At 45.2% G+C, this 22,895-nt stretch overlaps 1 protein-coding gene across 14 annotated transcripts in view; it reads left to right on the top strand.

Annotated features, from left to right (window-relative positions):
• Positions 1 to 8,570: 8,570 nt before the first annotated feature.
• Positions 8,571 to 22,895, top strand: part of DNM3 (dynamin 3) — a 629,085-nt gene continuing 614,760 nt past the window's right edge. For all 14 annotated transcript variants that reach the window (XR_011022036.1, XR_011022035.1, XR_011022038.1 and 11 more), the window contains exon 1: positions 8,571 to 8,820. Coding sequence is in view for 7 of the 14 variants with exons in the window: in XM_068239888.1 (XP_068095989.1) it covers positions 8,660 to 8,820 (161 nt within the window). In the remaining 7 variants the exon portion in view is untranslated. The remainder of the gene's footprint in view (positions 8,821 to 22,895) is intronic.

Below are 22,895 nucleotides of genomic sequence, written 5' to 3'. Positions count from 1 at the left end.
GTGTTTTATTTCGGTGACTATAGGAGGAGAGGAGATAGAAAGGAGTTAATGGGAATGGTAAGGGGTACAAGTTTTATATATGTGTAAAAAGTACCAAAGTCTCTCACCAGCAGCTCCTGTCACCTCAGAACGCTGTACTGAGGTAAAAGATCTGCTGAGACTTTGCAAATTTCATGTAACTTTTTAAAAATGATTACTGTTACTGGTTGTAACAACAATCATTCTGCTAAAAAAAAGGCACAGAACACATGTTCCCTTGCACCAATCAGTCCTAACTTGGTTCTAGTTGGCAGAGTGCAAGGATGTAACACGGCCTTGCCATACTACAGAACAGGACATGAGTATCATGTCTCGCTGACCACTATGGGTAAATTATAATTATCGATGGTGGTGCTAATGAACATACAGTGGTTTGCAAAAGTATTTGGCCCCCTTGAAGTTTTCCACATTTTGCCATATTACTGCCACAAACATGAACCAATTTTATTGGAATTCCACGTGAAAGACCAATACAAAGTGGTGTACACATGAGAAGTGCAATGAAAATCATACATGATTCCAAACATTTGTTACAAATAAATAACTGCAACGTGGGGTGTGCGTAATTATTCAGCCCCCTTTGGTCTGAGTGCAGTCAGTTGCCCATAGACATTGCCTGATGAGTGCTAATGACTAAATAGAGTGCACCTGTGTGTAATTAATCCAGGGGCGTAGCTAAGGAGCTATGGGCCCCGATGCAAGTTTTACATTGGGGCCCCCCAAGCACTCTATACATAACAATTGATACGGCGCACCAAAACCTGCTAATGGCAACTACAGTGTCAGAGGTGCAAGAAGGGTATGGGGAGCAGTTTGTTAATAATTACCACTATTCAAAGTATCTATAGAAGTGATGATTATGAGCACAGGACCAATAAAGAGCTAATACTGCAAGGGCCCCGATGTGGTCGCAACCTCTGCACCCCCTATTGCTATACCCCTGCTAATGTCAGTACAAATACAGCTGCTCTGTGACGGTCTCAGAGGTTGTCTAAGAGAATATTGGGAGCAACAACACCATGAAGTCCAAAGAACATACCAGACAGGTCAGGGATAAAGTTATTGAGAAATTTAAAGCAGGCTTAGGCTACAAAAAGATTTCCAAAACCTTGAACAGCCCACGGAGCACTGTTCAAGCGATCATTCAGAAATGGAAGGAGTATGGCACAACCGTAAACCTACCAAGAGAAGGCCGTCCACCTAAACTCACAGGCCGAACAAGGAGAGTGCTGATCAGAAATGCAGTCAAAAGGCCCATGGTGACTCTGGACGAGCTGCAGAAGTCTACAGCTCAGGTGGGGGAATCTGTCCATAGGACAACTATTAGTTGTGCACTGCACAAAGTTGGCCTTTATGGAAGAGTGGCAAGAAGAAAGCCATTGTAAACAGAAAAGCATAAGAAGTCCCGTTTGCAGTTTGCCACAAGTCGTGGGGGACACAGCAAACGTGGAAGAAGGTGCTCTGGTCAGATGAGACCAAACTTTTTGGCCAAAATGCAAACCGCTATGTGTGGCAGAAAACGAACACTGCACATCACTCTGAACACACCATCCCCACTGTCAAATGTGGTGGCAGCATCATGCTCTGGGGGTGCTTCTCTTCAGCAGGGACAGGGAAGCTGGTCAGAGGAGATGGGAAGATGGATGGAGCCAAATACAGGGCAATCTTGGAAGAAAACCTCTTGGAGTCTGCAAAAGACTTGAGACTGGGGCGGAGGTTCACTTTATAGCAGGACAACGACCCTAAACATTAAAGCGGACCCAAACCAAACATTTTTTTAATTCAAATTATTTAGTTGCACCACTCTGACACATACAAAGATAAATAAACACTCCTTCAAGCCTATGAGCATTTCAGTGCATGCTTTTCACCCTTCTCTTTTCATAACTAGGGTTATACAGGTGGTAGCCATTAGCAATTCCTCCTTTGTCGGACACCACCTACTCCACCAATTTGCCGGATTATGTCCCGGCAATATGAAAGGAAGAGAGGGGTTCCTCCAATAAATGTAAAATATTTTATATTTGTCATCATGCAGCTGAAAAAAGGCCGCTATTTATTATTATAATTTAGAAAATAGATTTTAGTTCTGAAATCTTGTATTTTTAATTTGGATCCACTTTAAGCCAGGGCAACAATGGAATGGTTTAAAAATAAAACATATCCATGTGTTAGAATGACCCAGTCAAAGTCCAGACTGAGCTGGAGCTGTTTTGCAAAGAAGAATGGGCAAGTATTTCAGTCTCTAGTCTAGATGTGCAAAAGGTGGACCATCGCAACACCAGGCCGCCTCCGAATGGTCTCCATCAGAGATGCGCTGAGCCCCCCCAGGAACTACAAACGCACCTTGAACCCAAACAGAAGCTCTGCATATACACCAAAAGCATAGCTGTTAAGTGGGAGCAGCTGACCAAAAACGAATTACATTAGTACATAGCAAGGAAATGAGCAGCGCTACTTAAAAACAGACTAGTGCCTACCTGCAAAAGAGTGCAAGCCCCACTTGTGGGGTCGAATACACACCGAGCATACACATGACCTGTCTACCACTAGAGGAGGATGTTGGTTTCCATTAACAGCTTGCATGCAACCTATTAACCACTTGAGGACCGCCCCCAGCCGATGGGCGGCGGCAAAGTCCGGGCCCAAACGACCGCAATACGCCCATCGGCGGGGGCGGCTGCGGGAGTGGCTATGCGGCGATCGCGTCATTCGTGACGCGATCAGCCGCCGGGGACTCGCTCCGCCCACCGCTCGTAGTAACCCGCCGGCCGTTCGGAATACCGGCGGGTTACTAGCACCCGGATCGCCGCTGCACATATGTATAATAGGCTTTGTAATGTATACAAAGCCTATTATACTGGCTGCCTCCTGCCCTGGTGGTCCCAGTGTCCGAGGGACCACCAGGGCAGGCTGCAGCCACCCTAGTCTGCACCCAAGCACACTGATTTCCCCCCCCTGCCCCCTGATCGCCCACAGCACCCCTCAGACCCCCCCCTGCCCACCCCCCAGACCACTGTTTGCACCCAGTCACCCCCCTAATCACCCATCAATCACTCCTTCTCACTATCTGTCAACGCTATTTTTTTTATCCCCCCCCCTGCCCACTGCCCCCTCCTGATCACCCCCCCACCCCTCAGATTCTCCCCAGACCCCCCCCCCCCCCCGTGTACTATATGCATCTATCCCCCCTGATCACCTGTCAATCACCTGTCAATCACCCGTCAATCACCCGTCAATCACCCCCTGTCACTGCTACCCATCAATCAGCCCATAACCTGCCCCTTGCGGGCAATCTGATCACCCACCCACACCAATAGATCGCCCGCAGATCCGACATCAGATCACCTCCCAAGTGCAGTGTTTACATCTCTTCTCTCCTCTAAACACCCACTAATTACCCATCAATCACCCCCTATCACTGTTACCCATCAGATTAGACCCTAATCTACCCCTTGCGGGCACCCAATCACCCGCCCACACGCTCAGATTGCCCTCAGACCCCCCCTTATCAATTCGCCAGTGCAATATTTACATCTGTTATTCCCTGTAATAACCCACTGATCACCTGTCAATCACCTATCAATCACCCCCTGTCACTGCCACCCATCAATCACCCCCTGTCACTGCCACCAATCAATCAGCCCCTAACCTGCCCCTTGCGGGCAATCTGATCACCCACCCACACCAATAGATCGCCCGCAGATCCGACATCAGATCACCTCCCAAGTGCAGTGTATACATCTCTTCTCTCCTCTAAACACCCACTAATTACCCATCAATCACCACCTATCACCACCTGTCACTGTTACCCATCAGATTAGACCCTAATCTGCCCCTTGCGGGCACCCAATCACCCGCCCACACGCTCAGATTGCCCTCAGACCCCCCCCTTATCAATTCGCCAGTGCAATATTTACATCTGTTATTCCCTGTAATAACCCACTGATCACCTGTCAATCACCTATCAATCACCCCCTGTCACTGCCACCCATCAATCACCACCTGTCACTGCCACCCATCAATCAGCCCCTAACCTGCCCCTTGCGGGCAATCTGATCACCCACCCACACCAATAGATCGCCCGCAGATCCGACATCAGATCACCTCCCAAGTGCAGTGTTTACATCTCTTCTCTCCTCTAAACACCCACTAATTACCCATCAATCACCCCCTTTCACCACCTGTCATGGTTACCCATCAGATTAGACCCTAATCTGCCCCTTGCGGGCACCCAATCACCCGCCCACACCTCAGAACGTCCTCAGACCCCAGCCCTGATCACCTCGCTAGTGCATTGCTTGCATCTATTTCCCCCCTCTAATCACACCTTGAGACACCCATCAATCACCTCCTGTCACCCCCTAGCACACCTACCCATCAGATCAGGCCCTAATTTGCCCTGTGTGGGCTCCTGATCACTCGGCCAAACCCTCAGATCCCCCTCAGACCCCCTTCCGATCACCTCCCCAGTGCATTGATTGCATCTATTTTCCCCTCTAACCGCCCCCTGAGACACCCATCAATCACCTCCTGTCACCCCCCTAGCACTCCTATCCATCAGATCAGGCCCAAAACATCCTGTCATCTAAGAGGCCACCCTGCTTATGACCGGTTCCACAAAATTTGCCCCCTCATAGACCACCTGTCATCAAAATTTGCAGATGCTTATACCCCTGAACAGTCATTTTGAGAAATTTGGTTTCCAGACTACTCACAGTTTTGGGCCCGTAAAATGCCAGGGCAGTATAGGAACCCCACAAGTGACCCCATTTTAGAAAGAAGACACCCCAAGGTATTCTGTTAGGTGTATGATGAGTTCATAGAAGATTTTATTTTTTGTCAAAAGTTAGCGGAAATTGGATTTTTATTGTTTTTTTCACAAAGTGTCATTTTTCACTAACTCGTGACAAAAAATAAAATCTTCTATGAACTCACCATACCCCTAACGGAATACCTTGGGGTGTCTTCTTTCTAAAATGGGGTCACTTGTGGGGTTCCTATACTGCCCTGGCATTTTAGGGGCCCTAAACCGTGAGGAGTAGTCTAGAAAACAAATGCCTCAAAATGACCTGTGAATAGGACGTTGGGCCCCTTAGCGCACCTAGGCTGCAAAAAAGTGTCACACATGTGGTATCGCCATACTCAGGAGAAGAAGTATAATGTGTTTTGTGGTGTATTTTTACACATACCCATGCTGGGTGGGAGAAATCTCTCTGTAAATGGACAATTGTGTGTAAAAAAAATCAAAAATGTGTCATTTACAGAGATATTTCTCCCACCCAGCATGGTTATATGTAAAAATACACCACAAAACACATTATACTACTTCTTCTGAGTACGGCGATACCACATGTGTGACACTTTTTTGCAGCCTAACTGTGCTAAGGGGCCCAAGGTCCAATGAGTACCTTTAGGATTTCACAGGTTATTTTGAGACATTTGGGTTCAAGACTATTCCTCACGGTTTAGGGCCCCTAAAATGCCAGGGCAGTATAGGAACCCCACAAGTAACCCCATTTTAGAAAGAAGACACCCCAAGGTATTCTGTTAGGTGTATGATGAGTTCATAGAAGATTTTATTTTTTGTCACAAGTTAGCGGAAATTGATATGTATTGTTTTTTTTTTCACAAAGTGTCATTTTCCGCTAACTTGTGACAAAAAAAAAATCTTCTATGAACTCACCATACTCCTAACAGAATACCTTGGGGTGTCTTCTTTCTAAAATGAGGTCACTTGTGGGGTTCCTATACTGCCCTGGCATTTTAGGGGCCCTAAACCGTGAGCAGTAGTCTAGAATCCAAATGCCTCAAAATGACCTGTGAATAGGACGTTAGGCCCCTTAGCGCACCTAGGTTGCAAAAAAGTGTCACACATGTGGTATCGCCATACTCAGAAGAAGTAGTATATTGTGTTTTGGAGTGTATTTTTACACATACCCATGCTGGGTGGGAGAAATCTCTCTGTAAATGGACAATTGTGTGTAAAAAAAATCAAACAATTGTCATTTACAGAGATATTTCTCCCACCCAGCATGGGTATGTGTAAAAATACACCCCAAAACACATTATACTACTTCTCCTGAGTACGGCGGTACCACATGTGTGGCACTTTTTTGCACCCTAAGTGCGCTAAGAGGCCCAAAGTCCAATGAGTACCTTTAGGATTTCACAGGTCATTTTGCGACATTTGGTTTCAAGACTACTCCTCACGGTTTAGGGCCCCTAAAATGTCAGGGCAGTATAGGAACCCCACAAATGACCCCATTTTAGAAAGAAGACACCCCAAGTTATTCCGTTAGGAGTATGGTGAGTTCATAGAAGATTTTATTTTTTGTCACAAGTTAGCGGAAAATGACACTTTGTGAAAAAAAAACAATTTAAATCAATTTCCGCTAACTTGTGACAAAAAAAAAAAAATCTTCTATGAACTCACCATCCTCCTAACGGAATACCTTGGGGTGTCTTCTTTCTAAAATGGGGTCATTTGTGGGGTTCCTATACTGTCCTGGCATTTTAGGGGCCCTAAACCGTGAGGAGTAGTCTTGAAACGAAATTTCTCAAAATGACCTGTGAAATCCTAAAGGTACTCATTGAACTTTGGGCCCCTTAGCGCAGTTAGGGTGCAAAAAAGTGCCACACATGCGGTATCGCCGTACTCAGGAGAAGTAGTATAATGTGTTTTGGGGTGTATTTTTCCACATACCCATGCTGAGTGGGAGAAATATCTCTATAAATAGACAATTGTGTGTAAAAAAAATTAAACAATTGTCATTTACGGAGATATTTCTCCCACCCAGCATGGGTATGTGTAAAAATACACCCCAAAACACATTATACTACTTCTCCTGAGTACGGCAATACCACATGTGTGGCACTTTTTTGCAGCCTAACTGCGCTAAGGGGCCAAAATTCCAATGAGCATCTTTAGGCTTTACAGGGGTGCTTACAATTAGGCACCCCCCAAAATGCCAGGACAGTGAACACACCCCACAAATGACCCCATTTTGGAAAGTAGACACTTCAAGGTATTCAGAGAGGAGCATAGTGAGTCCGTGGCAGATTTCATTTTTTTTTGTCGCAAGTTAGAAGAAATGGAAACTTTTTTTTTTCTTTTTTTTGTCAGAAAGTGTCATTTTCCGCTAACTTGTGACAAAAAATAAAATCTTCTATGAACTCACCATGCCTCTCACTGAATACTTTGGGATGTCTTCTTTCCAAAATGGGGTCATTTGGGGGGTATTTGTACTATCCTGGAATTTTAGCCCCTCATGAAACCTGACAGGTGCGCAGAAAAGTCAGAGATGCTTGAAAATGGGAAAATTCACTTTTGGCACCATAGTTTGTAAACGCTATAACTTTTACCCAATCCAATAAATATACACTGAATGTTTTTTTTTTTTATCAAAGACATGTAGCAGAATAACTTTCGCGCTCAAATGTATAGGAAATTTTACTTTATTTGAAAAATGTCAGCACAGCAAGTTAAAAAAGTCATTTTTTTGCCAAAATTCATGTCTTTTTTGATGAATATAATAAAAACTAAAACTCGCAGCAGCAATCAAATAGCAGCAAAAGAAAGCTGTATTAGTGACAAGAAAAGGAGGTAAAATTCCTTTAGGTGGTAGGTTGTATGACCGAGCAATAAACCGTGAAAGCTGCAGTGGTCTGAATGGAGAAAAAGGCTCTGGTCCTTAAGTGGTTAAAGAGAACCTGTACTGAGTAAAATTATTTAAAATAAACACATGAGGTAACTTCAAATGAACATTACATAGTTACCTTGCCATCAGTTCCTCTCAGAAGCTCACCATTTTCTTCTTACAGTGATCCCTTCCAGTTCTGACAACATTTTGTCAGAACTGAAATATATCAGTTGTTGTCAGTTATATATCAGTTGCTGTCAGTTATAGCTGAGAGAAGAACTGATGTGTGCATGTTTCCCTATGGCTCAAGTGGGCAATGTTACAGTTTAACAGTGTGCTGACCAGGAAGCGGTTATGGGGTACTAGCCATTTTCAAAATGGAGGACGGAGAATTCCCTTGATCACAGTGGACAAACAGGATGTAGGAGAGGAAAAATAGATTGAGGAGTAGACTACACGGGAGGGAAGTATGACTTGTGTATGTTTATTTTGACTTTTAATTTTCAGTTCAGGTTTTCTTTAAGTACTCGTCCCTCCCACTGCGAAGAAGTCAATCCTCCATGGGAGGGGCCTATTCTGTGTTTTTTGCTTGCTTCAGTCATTGCTATGTTAAAAGGCACAGCGCTTGTTTATTAAATAAAATAATACTTTAAAGGTGTCAATCAGATTAATTTTATGTTGTACGTTTGGTATAAAATGGATTAAAGCAATTTACGCCCCTAAAACGTGCATCTACCCAAAACAAGTGCAGACTACCACCAGCTCAAAACAAGCAAGGCAAGATGCAACAGTATCTTCCATGTCCCACGCAGGCTATGCAGCACCGAACACTGCTGCCAGCAGGGGGAGCTCCCAGCAGGGAGACGCTTATATTGCTTCCATAGTCAGCGCTTGCTGCACGGAGAAGTCAGGTGGTCGGTACTCCGCGCTACTCAATATCACCAAGACAAGGATAACCGCTGAACCAGCTGCCAGTAATGAGCAACCAGGACATGCAGGAGCTGATCCCGCTGGTGAACCGGCTGCAGGACGCCTTCAGTGCCATCGGGCAAAGCTGCCACCTGGACCTGCCGCAGATAGCTGTGGTGGGAGGGCAGAGCGCGGGAAAGAGCTCCGTGCTGGAGAACTGCGTGGGCAGGTGAGTGGGCGGGGACTTGTGCAGGTGAATGAGCGGGAATTGGAGCAGAGCGGTCCGGTGTATCACGTCACTGCTGCCTCTTTACACACAGAGCACGTGCGAGGTAATGTGTATCATCAGTGTGAGATCCATGCTGACTAGTGTGATGACGTAGGAGCTGTCAGTCAGGACCTCCTCACTCTGCATATAAATGTTACCACACCATTGTCCTGGTTTGCACATTACAGTTCACACCCATGAAAAAGTCTGGCCAGCACCATTTGGCATACAGTAACATCCAACTGTCAATGTTACAGATTAAAATCCTCTTGTCCCTCTTTCCTCTTTTTGTGTCCCAGTTTTCAGACTGATCTACTAAGCTCTAAAAAAATTGTTTGGAAAAATGTAAATATGTCTTTAGCACTGATGTGGTTGAGGTGTGTGTTTTACTCAAATGTCATGGTGCTAAAAAGCGTCTGTCATATCAGGAGGTTGAGGCATATCCCAAATCCAGTTTACAATATAAACATTTACTTTATCAGGATTGGTCATACATTGTGTAATCACACAGGTGCATGGTCTGGACCTGAGGATTGAGTTTACTATAGCCAGAGCTTACTATAATGAGATTCTACTGTATTGTAAAGAAGGAGGGCATGGTCAAACACAGCGAACCAGGTAATTTCGACGCCCGCTAATTTTTTTGCAATCTATCAGAATTTGCATCCTATAGAACAGGTCTCGGCAAATTTTGTGTGGCCTGGGCCTCATTTTGCAGACCGCGGGCCGCATTCCTAACATTCCTCCCTCCCTGCAGAGTCACAAGCGGGCGATCAGTGGGGGTTAAAACTCACCTACTTACCACTTCCTGTGTCGCATCTCCATGGCAACACGTTTTTCCAACGGCGTGTCACGTGATGCCCTGTTGCCCTGGAGACGTGACGCAGGAAGCGGTGAGTTTTAACCTCTGCTAATTGCCCACTCGCGACTCTGCAGGGAGGGAGAGGGGAAAGAGAGGGATCTGTTGCCTATCGGCGAGACGGATGTACAGCCCACGAGCCGTAGTTTGCCCAGTGCTGCTATAGAAAAAGGTTAGTGTTATAGGCAGAGGGGAGGTTAGTGTTAGGCACAGGATTGGTGAAGGGTAATTTTAGGTTCAGGATAGAGTAAACTAGGCATGGGGTGGGTGGACGGTAGTTTTAGGCACAGAATAGGGTAGATTAGGCATGGGATGGATGGAGGGTAGTTTTAGGTACAGGATAGAATAGGTTAGGCATAGGGTGGGTGGAGGATAGTTTTAGACACAGGATGGGGTAGATTAGGCGTGAGATGGGTGGAGCGTAGATTAACCACCTGAGCGGTCTGGACGAGCTCAGCTCGTCCAACACCGCCGGAGGCTGCCGCTCAGGCCCTGCTGGGCCGATTTACATCAAATAAAAAGCAGCACACGCAGCCGGCACTTTGCCAGCCGCGTGTGCTGCCTGATCGCCGCCGCTCTGCGGCGATCCGCCGCGAGCAGCGGCGAAAGAGGGTCCCCCCAGCCGCCTGAGCCCAGCGTAGCCGGAACAAAAAGTTCCGGCCAGCGCTAAGGGCTGGATCGGAGGCGGCTGACGTCAGGACGTCGGCTGACGTCGATGACGTCACTCCGCTCGTCGCTATGGCGACGATATAAGCAAAACAAGGAAGGCCGCTCATTGCGGCCTTCCTTGTTTATTCTGGGCGCCGGAGGCGATCGGAAGATCGCCTCCGGAGCGCCCTCTAGTGGGCTTTCATGCAGCCAACTTTCAGTTGGCTGCATGAAATAGTTTTTTTTTTATTTAAAAAAAAACCCTCCCGCAGCCACCCTGGCGATTTAATCAGAACGCCAGGGTGGTTAAGGCACAGGGTAGGTTAGGGATGGGATTGGTGGAAGGTAGTTTAGACATAGGGTAGGTTAGGCTCTAGAGGTATGGAGGGTAGTTTTAGGCACAGGTTAGAAGGTAGGTTAGGCATGGGGTGGGTGGAGTGTAGTTCAGGGATAGGGTAGATTAGGCATACGATGAGTGAAGGGTAGTTTTAGGCACAGGATAGGGTAGGTTAGGCATGGAATGGGTGGAGGGAAGTTTTAGGCACAGTATAGGGTAGGTAAACCATGGGATGGGTGGAGGGTAGTTTTATGCACTAGATAGGGTAGGTCAAGGATGCAGGGACGTTAGTTTTAGGCACCGGGTAGGGTAGGTTAGTGTTAAGCAGAAAGTGTCGGCGGCAAGCCTACTCATGAGCACACTGTTCTGGCAGTTAGGCTTGCCATACATTACTTGATCTATGGGCAGATCGACTATTTGATAGATCCCTCTCGCATTGAATCTGATCAGAGAGGGATCTATTGCCTGACTGCACAGTGCACAGCGATTGCCAGTAGATTTCAGCACGTAATCTATTGGAAATCGTCCTAGGTTGTCCCGCCGCCTTCTGGGACAACCCCCAAGTGTATAAGTTCCTCCCCTGTGCCCATGCTCAGTGTAAAGCTCACCATTCTGCCGGCTTGACTCCTGGCCTTCTCTGGGGTTCGGCATCACCGAAAATGCCTTTAACACGTGGCTCGGTGCATGTAGTTATGTCACAATATGCGCCAGTGTCACGTGGAACAGGCACTTGCTGTGATGCCGGACACCAAAGGAGGCTAGGAGTTGTGCCGGCGGATAGTTGAGCATTTAAAGGACACCCGAGGCGAAAATAAACTAATGAAATAAACAAAAGTATCGATCTACCTTCTCCTAAAAATGACTTTTTAAGATATTCCACGGTTTTATTTTATGTTTAAATCTACTTTTTAAGGTTTTTTTTAACTGTTTTATTTTTTTCGCTCAATGACACATTCATTAAAGTATGCCAGAGCTAAAATCTATAAACTATTGACCCTTTTTATCTCTTTCCTGTTCTCAGATGCCATTTTCTGCTAGGAAAGTGTTTTATAGATAGAATTTCTTATCAGTGAGGGTCACACTGTAGTCACTTCCTGTCTGAGTCAGGACTGAGTCAGCCACTTACATACCTGATATTTAACTCTTTTAGAAAGAGAAAGAAAAAAGGAACACAGCATAGTTATTTGTGTGCTAGGCACTGTACATACACATGTCTATCTAATCATGTCACTTGTCACCTCGGGTATTCTTTAACACTGTACATGGGCATGGGGGTGGGGCACTTATATAGTTTGTGAACAGGTAGAAATCAGCAACACTCCTTGTAATGATATATTGGGGTGCTGATGATGTTAAGGATAATACAGGAGTATATTTTCATTTTTCTATCTGCTGTGTATTAGGTCAGAGATGTAGATATGCCAGGCTAGCAGCTGGCTTCCTGGAGTTCTGTATGTACATGTAAATTAACTCTATCATTGTCTGCTTCTAATTAGGAAACACTTAAAGAGACACTGAAGCGAAAAAAAAAATGATATAATGAATTGGTTGTGTACTATGAATAATTACTAGAAGATTAGCAGCAAAGAAAATATTCTCATACTTTTATTTTCAGGTATATAGTGTTTTTTCTAACATTGCATCATTCTCTAATATGTGCAGATTACACAACACTAAGCTTTCAAAATAAGTCTTTCAGAGCAGTCTGTGAAGTAATGACTTTTCCTCTAGCAGATAAAAAGAAAACAGTTCACTTACAGTTGAGATAATAAAAGTCAGATAACAGCCCTCTCCACGACTAACTTAGGCCTCAATTCACGGAGCATTATCAAACGTTTATCAAACACTTTATCAAACGTTTGATAATTTACCTCATGGGTAAAATCTCATTTTAAATTCACTAAAGTGTTATATATTTATCGAATGTTTTACCGATAAAACGTTCAACAAATCTATAACACCTTAGTGAATTCAAAATTAGATTTTACCCATGAGGTAAATTATCAAACGTTTGATAAAGTGTTTGATAAACGTTTGATAATGCTCCGTGAATTGAGGCCTATAGTCGTAGAGATTAATGGCTTTTTTGCATAGAGATAACAACTGGAGTTTCTTAGCTCTTCCTGTACTGGAAACAATTAGACTGATGCATAGCTGATGCAGAGAGAATCATCGGGTCTCCTCTTCCACCTCTTGATCTCCTCCACTCCGCTAGATTGAGTAAGAGGGCCACCATGATCTCCCGTGACCCCTCTCACCCTGGCAGCCACTACTTCAGGCTCCTCCCGTTGGGCCGCCGCTTCAGGACTATACCATCCAAAACCACCAGGCGGAAGAACACCTTCTTTCCCCAGTAGAGATGGGAAGTTCGGATCTTTTCAATGATCCGGATGATTCGAATCGGATCATTGAAAAGATCCGGATCTTTGATCCGAATCTTGGATCATTTTACTACCGAAGCATTCGGGGTGAAATGACTAGCAGGACAGGTCTTTCTCTGCTGTGGACAGGAGAAGGGGAGGGGGGTGGACACACAGAGAAGGGGAGAAGATGGACAGAGGGCAGGGAGTGGACAGAGATGGGAGGAGGGACGAGCAGAGAGCAGAAATGTTTGCACACAATACCCACATGCTGCAATCATATGCTTTACATATATTTCACCTATATGCTCATCTGTATACTTTGACTGCAAACTTCGCACAGTGAAGGAAAGCATTCCCAGAAGATAAGTGCAGCTGTTTAGTGCCGAGTGCAGGAGGATCATATTACGCTGCTATCACAGTGCCTGCAAAGTTACTGAGCTGTGCTGAGCTGAGCCAAAAGCTTCCAATGTGATCACTGGGCACAACTACGGAACAGACAGCCTGTAATGGGCAGCACATTATAGCCAGTATGAGTGCTCTACACATATCTGGCAGTGGCACCGATGTCCCCTCTCTCTCATCTACCTGTCCCTGCAAGGCTGCCTCCCATCCAACAGAGCGATCCCTGCTTCCAGGACCCCGCTGCCCGCTGAGAGGGGGCGTGTCGCTTCTGGCCCCGCCCCTTTTGCGATCCGAATCGTTCATTTTGATGATTCGGATGATCGACTCATAAAATAGATTCGGATCAAAGATCCGAATCGTTCATGATCCGGACAACACTATTCCCCAGGCCGTTCGGTCACTGAACTCTGACTTTCCCCAGTCCGGCCTGCACTCATAATTGCCGGGTCGACAGCTGGTCCCCGTCGCTGCCTCCTCTGTATATCTGATTACTGCATTTCAAATTGTATGTGCTGTTGTATCTGTCTATGCCATGTGTACCACAAATAATTCCGATTATGGCTCTTGCTGTACTTGGCGAAATAAAACTGATTCTGATTCTGATGTATCTGATCTTAATGTTTTATTTCTTAGCTGTACTACACATACAAATCATAATATCATAATTTTTTTTTTCGCTTCAGTGTCTCTTTAAAGGAATACTATTGAAATATACATAGTTTTGCGGCAACATTGCAATGGGTGTAAAAGGAATATAAATGAAAGACTCTGTATATATTTTTGTCCTGTAGTTTTTTTTTCCCTAGGAACCTTAATAGCTGCCCATTGACAGCAGTGGACATAGGAATAGTCCACTTTTGTAGGTGACCTCGCTGAGGATAAAAATGTACTGAAGCCTCTCCTGCCCCCACGAGCTGTAACTCACTCGTGCAGCCTCAGTGATTGATAATGCCTGTAATTGCTGATGCTATGTAGATAAGAGGAGCTGAGAGCGTCTCACCCTTTCTCTCAGTCCTGTACTGTATATCTGCTAGTACTATGCCCGTCAATGGGATGTAAAAGGAGCCAAGAGCTTCTCTCCCCTTCTCTCGCTCCTGTCATGTATTTCTCAGACCACACTGTGTCCGCCCGGTCACTGGAGGTTTGCTGTTGCTATGCAACTGCAAACAACTAGGCAAAGGAGAGCATTAACATTCCGTCTGCAAAGTAATTTTAATATACATTATTTTAGTGTAGACAGTGCGGACTCCTTTGCTTTTAGTTGTTTGTGCATAGCAAGCAAAACTCCCCAATGATGCAGCAGATACATGCGTGTGCAAAGAAACACAGTGACAGATGCGCAGGACTGAAGCGAGAGAAGAGAGAGACGCTCTCCCTTCTCTTATCCTGTTGACGGGCACTACAGCAATTACTGCAGCGGCCATGTGAGTTAAAACTCATGTTGGGGAGGGGAGAGGGCGGCATAATAGGAGAGAAGTTCCCTCATACAGTGGAGGAAATAATTATTTGACCCCTCACTGATTTTGTAAGTTTGTCCAATGACAAAGAAATGAAAAGTCTCAGAACAGTATCATTTCAATGGTAGGTTTATTTTAACAGTGGCAGATAGCACATCAAAAGGAAAATCGAAAAAATAACCTTAAATAAAAGATAGCAACTGATTTGCATTTCATTGAGTGAAATAAGTTTTTGAACCCCTACCAGCCATTAAGAGTTCTGGCTCCCACAGAGTGGTTACACACTTCTACTCAATTAGTCACCCTCATTAAGGACACCTGTCTTAACTAGTCGCCTGTATAAACGACACCTTTCCACAGAATCAATCAATCAAGCAGACTCCAAACTCTCCAACATGGGAAAGACCAAAGAGCTGTCCAAGGATGTCAGAGACAAAATTGTAGACCTGCACAAGGCTGGAATGGGCTACAAAACCATTAGCAAGAAGCTGGGAGAGAAGGTGACAACTGTTGGTGCGATTGTTCGAAAATGGAAGGAGCACAAAATGACCATCAATCGACCTCGCTCTGGGGCTCCACGCAAGATCTCACCTCGTGGGGTGTCAATGGTTCTGAGAAAGGTGAAAAAGCATCCTAGAACTACACGGGAGGAGTTAGTGAATGACCTCAAATTAGCAGGGACCACAGTCACCAAGAAAACCATTGGAAACACATTACACCGCAATGGATTAAAACCCTGCAGGGCTCGCAAGGTCCCCCTGCTCAAGAAGGCACATGTGCAGGCCCGTCTGAAGTTTGCCAATGAACACCTGAATGATTCTGTAAGTGACTGGGAGAAGGTGCTGTGGTCTGATGATACCAAAATAGAGCTCTTTGGCATTAACTCAACTCGCTGTGTTTGGAGGAAGAAAAATGCTGCCTATGACCCCCAAAACACCGTCCCCACCGTCAAGCATGGGGTTGGAAACATTTTGCTTTGGGGGTGTTTTTCTGCTAAGGGCAGAGGGCAACTTAATCGCATTAACGGGAAAATGGACGGAGCCATGTATCGTGAAATCCTGAACGACAACCTCCTTCCCTCTGCCAGGAAACTGAAAATGGGTCGTGGATGGGTGTTCCAGCACGACAATTACCCAAAACATACAGCAAAGGCAACAAAGGAGTGGCTCAAGAAGAAGCACATTAAGGTCATGGAGTGGCCTAGTCAGTCTCCGGACCTTAATCCAATAGAAAACCTATGGAGGGAGCTCGAGCTCAGAGTTGCACAGAGACAGCCTCGAAACCTTAGGGATTTAGAGATGATCTGCAAAGAGGAGTGGACCAACATTCCTCCTAAAATGTGTGCAAACTTGGTCATCAATTGCAAGAAACGTTTGACCTCTGTGCTTGCAAACAAGGGTTTTTCCACTAAGTATTTAAGTCTTTTATTGTTAGAGGGTTCAAAAACTTATTTCACTCAATGAAATGCAAATCAGTTGCTATCTTTTATTTAAGGTTATTTTTTCGATTTTCCTTTTGATGTGCTATCTGCCACTGTTAAAATAAACCTACCATTGAAATGATACTGTTCTGAGACTTTTCATTTCTTTGTCATTGGACAAACTTACAAAATCAGTGAGGGGTCAAATAATTATTTCCTCCACTGTACATCTCTGTGTGTTCGGGTGAAGGGAGGGGGTGGTAGGGACTAGGGGAGCCAGGACCATGACGCCCCATGATTATATCAAAGGCCTCCCCCACAAAGATGGACTATTCCACTGTCCCGACGCCGCCAGTGTTCTCAGGGGACACTGACTTAAAGGTATCAAGTATATAAAATGCACTACAGGACAAAAATATATACAGAGTCCTTCATTTATATCACTTTTACACCCATTGCAATGTTGACACAAAACTATGCATATTTCAATAGTATTCCTTTAACCAGCCGGGCGGTATGGACGAGCTCAGCTCGTCCATTACCGCCGGAGGCTGCCGCTCAGGCCCTGCTGGGCCGATTTGAATGAAATAAAAAGCAGCACACGCAGCCGGCACTTTGCCAGCCGCGTGTGCTACCTGATCGCCGCCGCGACATGCAGCGGCGAAAGAGGGTCCCCCCAGCCGCTAAGGGCTGGATCGGAGACGGCTGACGTCAGGACGACGAGGTAAGCGAAACAAGGAAGGCTGCTCATTGCAGCCTTCCTTGTTACTTCTGGTCGCCGGATGCGATCAGAAGAACGCATCCGGAGCGCCCTCTAGTGGGCTTTCATGCAGCCAACTTTCAGTTGCATGAAATAAAAACCCTCCCGCAGCCGCCCTGGCGATCTTAACCACCCTGGCGTTCTATTAAGATCGCCAGGGCAGCTGCATGAGGGTTTTTTTTAAATAAAAAAAAAAATATTTCATGCAGCCAACTGAAAGTTGGCTGCATGAAAGCCCACTAGATGGCGCTCCGGAGGCGTTCTTCTGATCGTCTCCGGCGCCCGGAATAAACAAGGAAGGCCGCAATGAGCGGCCTTCCTTGTTTTGCTTAGATCGTCGCCATAGCGACGAGCGGAGTGACGTCATGGACGTCAGCCGACGTCCTGACGTCTGCCGCCTCCGATCCAGCCCTTAGCGCTGGCCGGAACTATTTGTTCCGGCTGCGCAGGGCTCAGGCGGCTGGGGGGACCCTCTTTCGCCGCTGCTCGCGGCGGATCGCCGCAGAGCGGCGGCGATCGGGCAGCACACGCGGCTGGCAAAGTGCCGGCTGCGTGTGCTGCTCTTTATTTCATGTAAATCGGCCCAGCAGGGCCTGAGCGGCACCCTCTGGCGGTAATGGACGAGCTGAGCTCGTCCATACCGCTAAGGTGGTTAATAGAATGCCAGGGTGGTTAAGAGCAGGGAATACTAAATGGATTTGCTAGCCTCTGGCAAGGAGATGGCTACTTAGTCAATAGCCAGTCAAATCCTTACCTTTGATGCTAGGAAATACTGTCACCACTGTGTTGTCACCTGTAACCTGTAGTAGGGAAGTCTTTTGTTGTGTGTGTGCGAAAATGCACTCTTACATGTGGAAGTTAGATCTCTGGAAATTGAATTATGTCTGAGATTTAATTAAACTAGTTCCCCCGTCCAAACGGGCTTGCAGCCTCAAGGCAAATATTCCAGCATAAAAGGCAGGGGCAGATCCCTAAAAACAGTCCACTCCTGACGGTAGCTGAAGCTGGACTCCCGGTCCAAGCTAAGTGGCTCTTGGTCCAATCAGAACTGTGTCTGTCCACAAAAAACAAGTCCAAGGTTCTTCTATCTTGAACTCTGTTTATGTTGGGTAAGCAAATAGCCTTGTGTGTATCTTTGTAACTTTTATTTTGTAACTTTTACTGTTTTGTAAATCTTTTGTATATATTATTTTCTGCATTGTTCCACCATTTCCCTGGAATATTAAATCGTTATTTAAAGAGACTCCGTAACAAAAATTGCATCCTGTTTTTTATCATCCTACAAGTTCCAAAAGCTATTCTAATGTGTTCTGGCTTACTGCTGCACTTTCTACTGTCACAGTCTCTGTAATAAATCAATGTATCTTTCCCCTGTCAGACTTGTCGGCCTGTGTCTGGAAGGCTGCCAAGTTCTTCAGTGTTGTGGTTCTGCTATGAACTCCCCCTTCCAGGCCCCTCTATGCACACTGCCTGTGTATTATTTAGATTAGGGCAGCTTCTCTCTTCTCTTTTACAAGCTGGAAAAATCATCCTCTGAGCTGGCTGGGCTTTCACATACTGAAGAATTACAGACAAGGGCAAAGCTGTTTGCAGGAAGAAATGAGCAGCCTGGAACTTCAGTGCATGAGAACAGGGGGAAAGAAACACACAAATGATCTCTTGAGATTCAAAAGGAAGGGTGTATACAGCCTGCTTGTGTATGGATGTATTTTCTATGTGTGGACATACTGTACATCAACCTACTTCCTGTTTTGGTGGCCATTTTGTTTGTTTATAAACAAACTTTTTAAAACTGTTTTTAACCACTTTTAATGCAGCGAGGAGCGGCGAAATTGTGTCAGAGGGTAATAGGAGATGTCCTCTAACGCACTGGTATGTTTACTTTTGTGCGATTTTAACAATACAGATTCTCTTTAATCAGTTTGACTTCTGCTGTACTAAACTAACACTCATAGCCTAGAAGAGAGTGAAGTGTAACTGTGTATAAGTCCATGCCTGATTGTACGTTTGGGCAACCCTACCGTATGAGATTGTAATTGCATTGTGTGTATGGGCACTGTTGCGCTCGACAGCAGAGTGGCTAACAGTATCGTTCGGAATGACTGTTAGTGGTTAACTTGCATTACAAGTCAGTGCCTTATTGTGCTGTGTTACTGTACAACTGTACTGTGTGTGTGTGCGTGGCGTTCCCATATTCGGCCTAAAGCGCAAAGCTGACCCGAATACGAAAACGCGGATTGCGTGCTGAGCACTCGACAGCCGAGTGGACGTGTCTAGCAACAGCTAGTGGTGGCAGGAAGAAGCGTTTGAGGGGTCACAGCCTTGTATTTAGCTTGAATAAGGCTGCACCCCGCTTGATCTGGTCAAACCCACAGTCGGGAACCGTATACGCAGGCGTGCCGCGGGCCGGTTCCTGACACTCCTTATCAGGCTGCACCTGAAATGACTACCAACAGAGGTGTGCAGAGCCTCCTAGAGACTAAATACACATCCTGTGTTCATAACAGATGCAAACACTGCACTAAACCCTAAACTCAGATTAAAATGGAATGCAAACTGAAATAGCACATGGATGCAGCTAGCCATATGTAAACATACATTTCTATACAGCGGGAGGAGGTGGCAGCGCTTCACAAGGCAGGCTCCATCTGAATGATCAGTTGCATGGATGTGCAGATCCTAAATATAGGCAGGTTACACAACTTGCATTCAAAACAGATGCAACAAAATGGAGGATGTTGGCTTCCAAGAACAGTGTGCGTGCAGAGTTTTCCATACTAGACTCTTCCACCGTGTTGAAAGATCCTCATGGAAGAGACCCTAACCACTAAGTAACAAAAAAACATAGTGTGAACCTGGGGTCAGTTGGCAATAAAATGGTTTACACATTTTTGGGGGATACAGGTAGAAATTTGCAGCGCTCCTAACGCTCCAATTAGGAGAGCTGCCAATTTCTTCTTCTTCCCAAAAATATGTGTAAACCATTTTATTGCCAACTGCCCCCAGGCTCACACTATGTTTTCTGAGTTTTGTTAGTTAGTGGTTAGGGTATCTTCTATGAGGATCCCTCTATGTGGTGGAAGAGTCTAGTACGGAACACTCTGCATGCAAACTGTTCTTGGAAGCCAACATCCTCCATTTTGTTGCATATGTTTTGAATGCAAGTTGTGTAACCTGCCTATATTTAGGCTCTACACATCTATGCAGTTGGTGATTCAGTTAGTGATTGTGAAGCGCTGCTGCTGCCTCCTCCTACTTATACACTTTGGGGGACATCGGCTTGGGGTCCGACAGTTGTCGCAATATCTATCACACCCAATTGAGCCCTTGCAACTGAGATTTTCTGACATTCTGATCGATCCATTCAACTTATTTTGGATGGAAATTGATGGAAAGCCATGTTGAGACACCGATTCTCTTGCCAATCTATAAAATTATCGATTCGGCAGGTGAATCAGCCAAAAATATTGAGTAATGTATGGGCAGCCTTAGGCCCCATACACACATCAGACCATAGTCTTTTGAAAATGAAAGATCACAGACCAATCTTACCACCCTTCATGTAGTATGAGAGCCATACTCTACACAGTCTTTTCTATGGAGCTGAACTCCACATCAGAAAAAAATCTTTGCAAGATGCTGCACACACAGATGCTGTACAGACACAAGAGATCAGTATCTGCAAAAGATCTGTTCCTGCCAAAAATCCATTCCTGCAAACTGCAATGATAGTCTATGAGATCTGCAGATCATCATACACACATGATTTAACTGACATTCATCTGCAGATCAGATCCACCAGGATGGATTTTCAGATCTGCAGATGATTGCTTGATCTACAGATGAATGTCAGTTAAATCATGTGTGTATGATGATCTGCAGATCTCATAGACTATCATTGCAATTTGCAGGAATGGATTTTTGGCAGGAACAGATCTTTTGCAGATACTGATCTTTTGTGTCTGTACAGCATCTGTGTGTGCAGCATCTTGCAAAGATTTTTTTCTGATGTGGAGTTCAGCTCCATAGAAAAGACTGTGTAGAGTATGGCTCTCATACTACATGAAGGGTGGTAAGATTGGTCTGTGATCTTTCATTTTCCAAAGACTATGGTCTGATGTCTGTATGTGGCCAAAGACTATAGTCTGATGTGTGTATGAGCCTTTAGTCCGTACCACTGCAGTTCAAGGTCTATGAAGAGATGTGCTAATCTAAACCCTGTTGATAAGAGGTTAAGGGCTGTCATATGAATAATACCTATTATAAGTGACAGCTACATAGAAAGAAGGGGGCACATCATCCAAGCATTTTAAGGTGGAGTCTGAACTTCAATTGGGGGTGTGTCTGAACTGAAGGGAAGCATGGGCAGTAAGAATGAGTTATGGCAATAGGTCAGTTTCTATACTTTTTATGGAGCTGCAAATTCATGTTGAAGGAGGACATTACAGCAGTCATTTTTTTGGGGGGGACTGAGGCTTTGTTCACATTATAAATCTCCAGCGCTATCGCAAGCGCTGAGCGATTTCTACTGTGATTTTTGAAGAGCTTTTCCCTGCGATTTGCGCTTAGAAAAGCGCTTTTGCTCAGCAAAGGGAACCGTTTAACCCGGAAATTAATAAATACAATGTATTTTTCATAAAAGCGCTCGGGAAATCGCTATACAAAGCGCTCTTTCAAGCGCTTTGCGATTTCCCTGTACCTTCCATTGAGCCAAAGCGCTCAGAAAATGGTACATGTAGTACGTTTGCTATTTCAATAAAATCAAAATGTTCACATGTGAACACTGTCATAGGAAAGCATTACACAAGCGATTTTAGGACAATTTGCGAAATCGCCAGCGCTTAAAAAAATCAGCAAAAAGCTGATAGTGTGAACAAGCCCTTAGGCCTCGTTCACATCTGAGCGTTTTGCCAGCGATTTTGGCAAAACGCCCAAGCGCTAGTGCTTTTTAAAGCGCTAGTGTCATAGTACCCTATGGGCCAGTTCTCACTTGGGCGATTTGCGTTAGTGGCAGAGTGGCGTAGTGGTTAGCGCTCTCGCCTTGCAGCGCTGGGTCCCTGGTTCGAATCCCAGCCAGGTCAACTTCTGCAAGGAGTTTGTATGTTCTCCCCATGTCTGCGTGGGTTTCCTCTGGGCACTCCGGTTTCCTCCCACATTCCAAAAACATACAGATAAGTTAATTGGCTCCCCCCCCCCCAAAAAAAAAAATTGGCCCTACACTATGATACATGCACTACATGATACATACATATGACTATGGTAGGGAGTAGATTGTGAGCCTCTCTGAGGGACAGTTAGTGACAAGACAATATACCCTGTACAGCGCTGCGTAATATGTCGCCGCTATATAAATACTTAAATAAATAATCGCAGGCGATTAACGCAAATCGGTAAACGCAAATTTGTATCCTGCACCATTTTCAGGCGATTTTGCGGCAATCACGTTTAGTGCTATAGAAGCGCTAACCGCGATCGCAAAAAAAAAATCGCCTAGTGTGAATGGCGATTTTTTTTTTGCGTTAAAATCGCCAAAAATCGCCAGAGCAAAACGCTAGCAAAAGTGCTAGCGTTTTGCAAGTTTGAATGGGCCCTTATGAAAGCTCTTGTTGTAGACTATACTGCTAATTAAACTACCAGCATGGTTTTGGGATGTAGGAGGAAAGTGGAGTGCCTAGAGGAAACCCACACAGATATGGAGAGTACGTACAAACTGCATGCAGGTAAAATTAGTTGGAAGACTTGGCTAAACGTAATTACCATTACCGAAAATAGGGGCCACTGGTTCCATTT

The sequence above is a fragment of the Hyperolius riggenbachi genome, chromosome 6 (assembly GCF_040937935.1).
Source record: "Hyperolius riggenbachi isolate aHypRig1 chromosome 6, aHypRig1.pri, whole genome shotgun sequence".
Lineage (NCBI taxonomy): Eukaryota > Metazoa > Chordata > Amphibia > Anura > Hyperoliidae > Hyperolius > Hyperolius riggenbachi.
The sequence above is the reverse complement of the archived record's forward strand: the minus strand, read 5'-3'. Positions and strand labels throughout refer to the sequence as shown.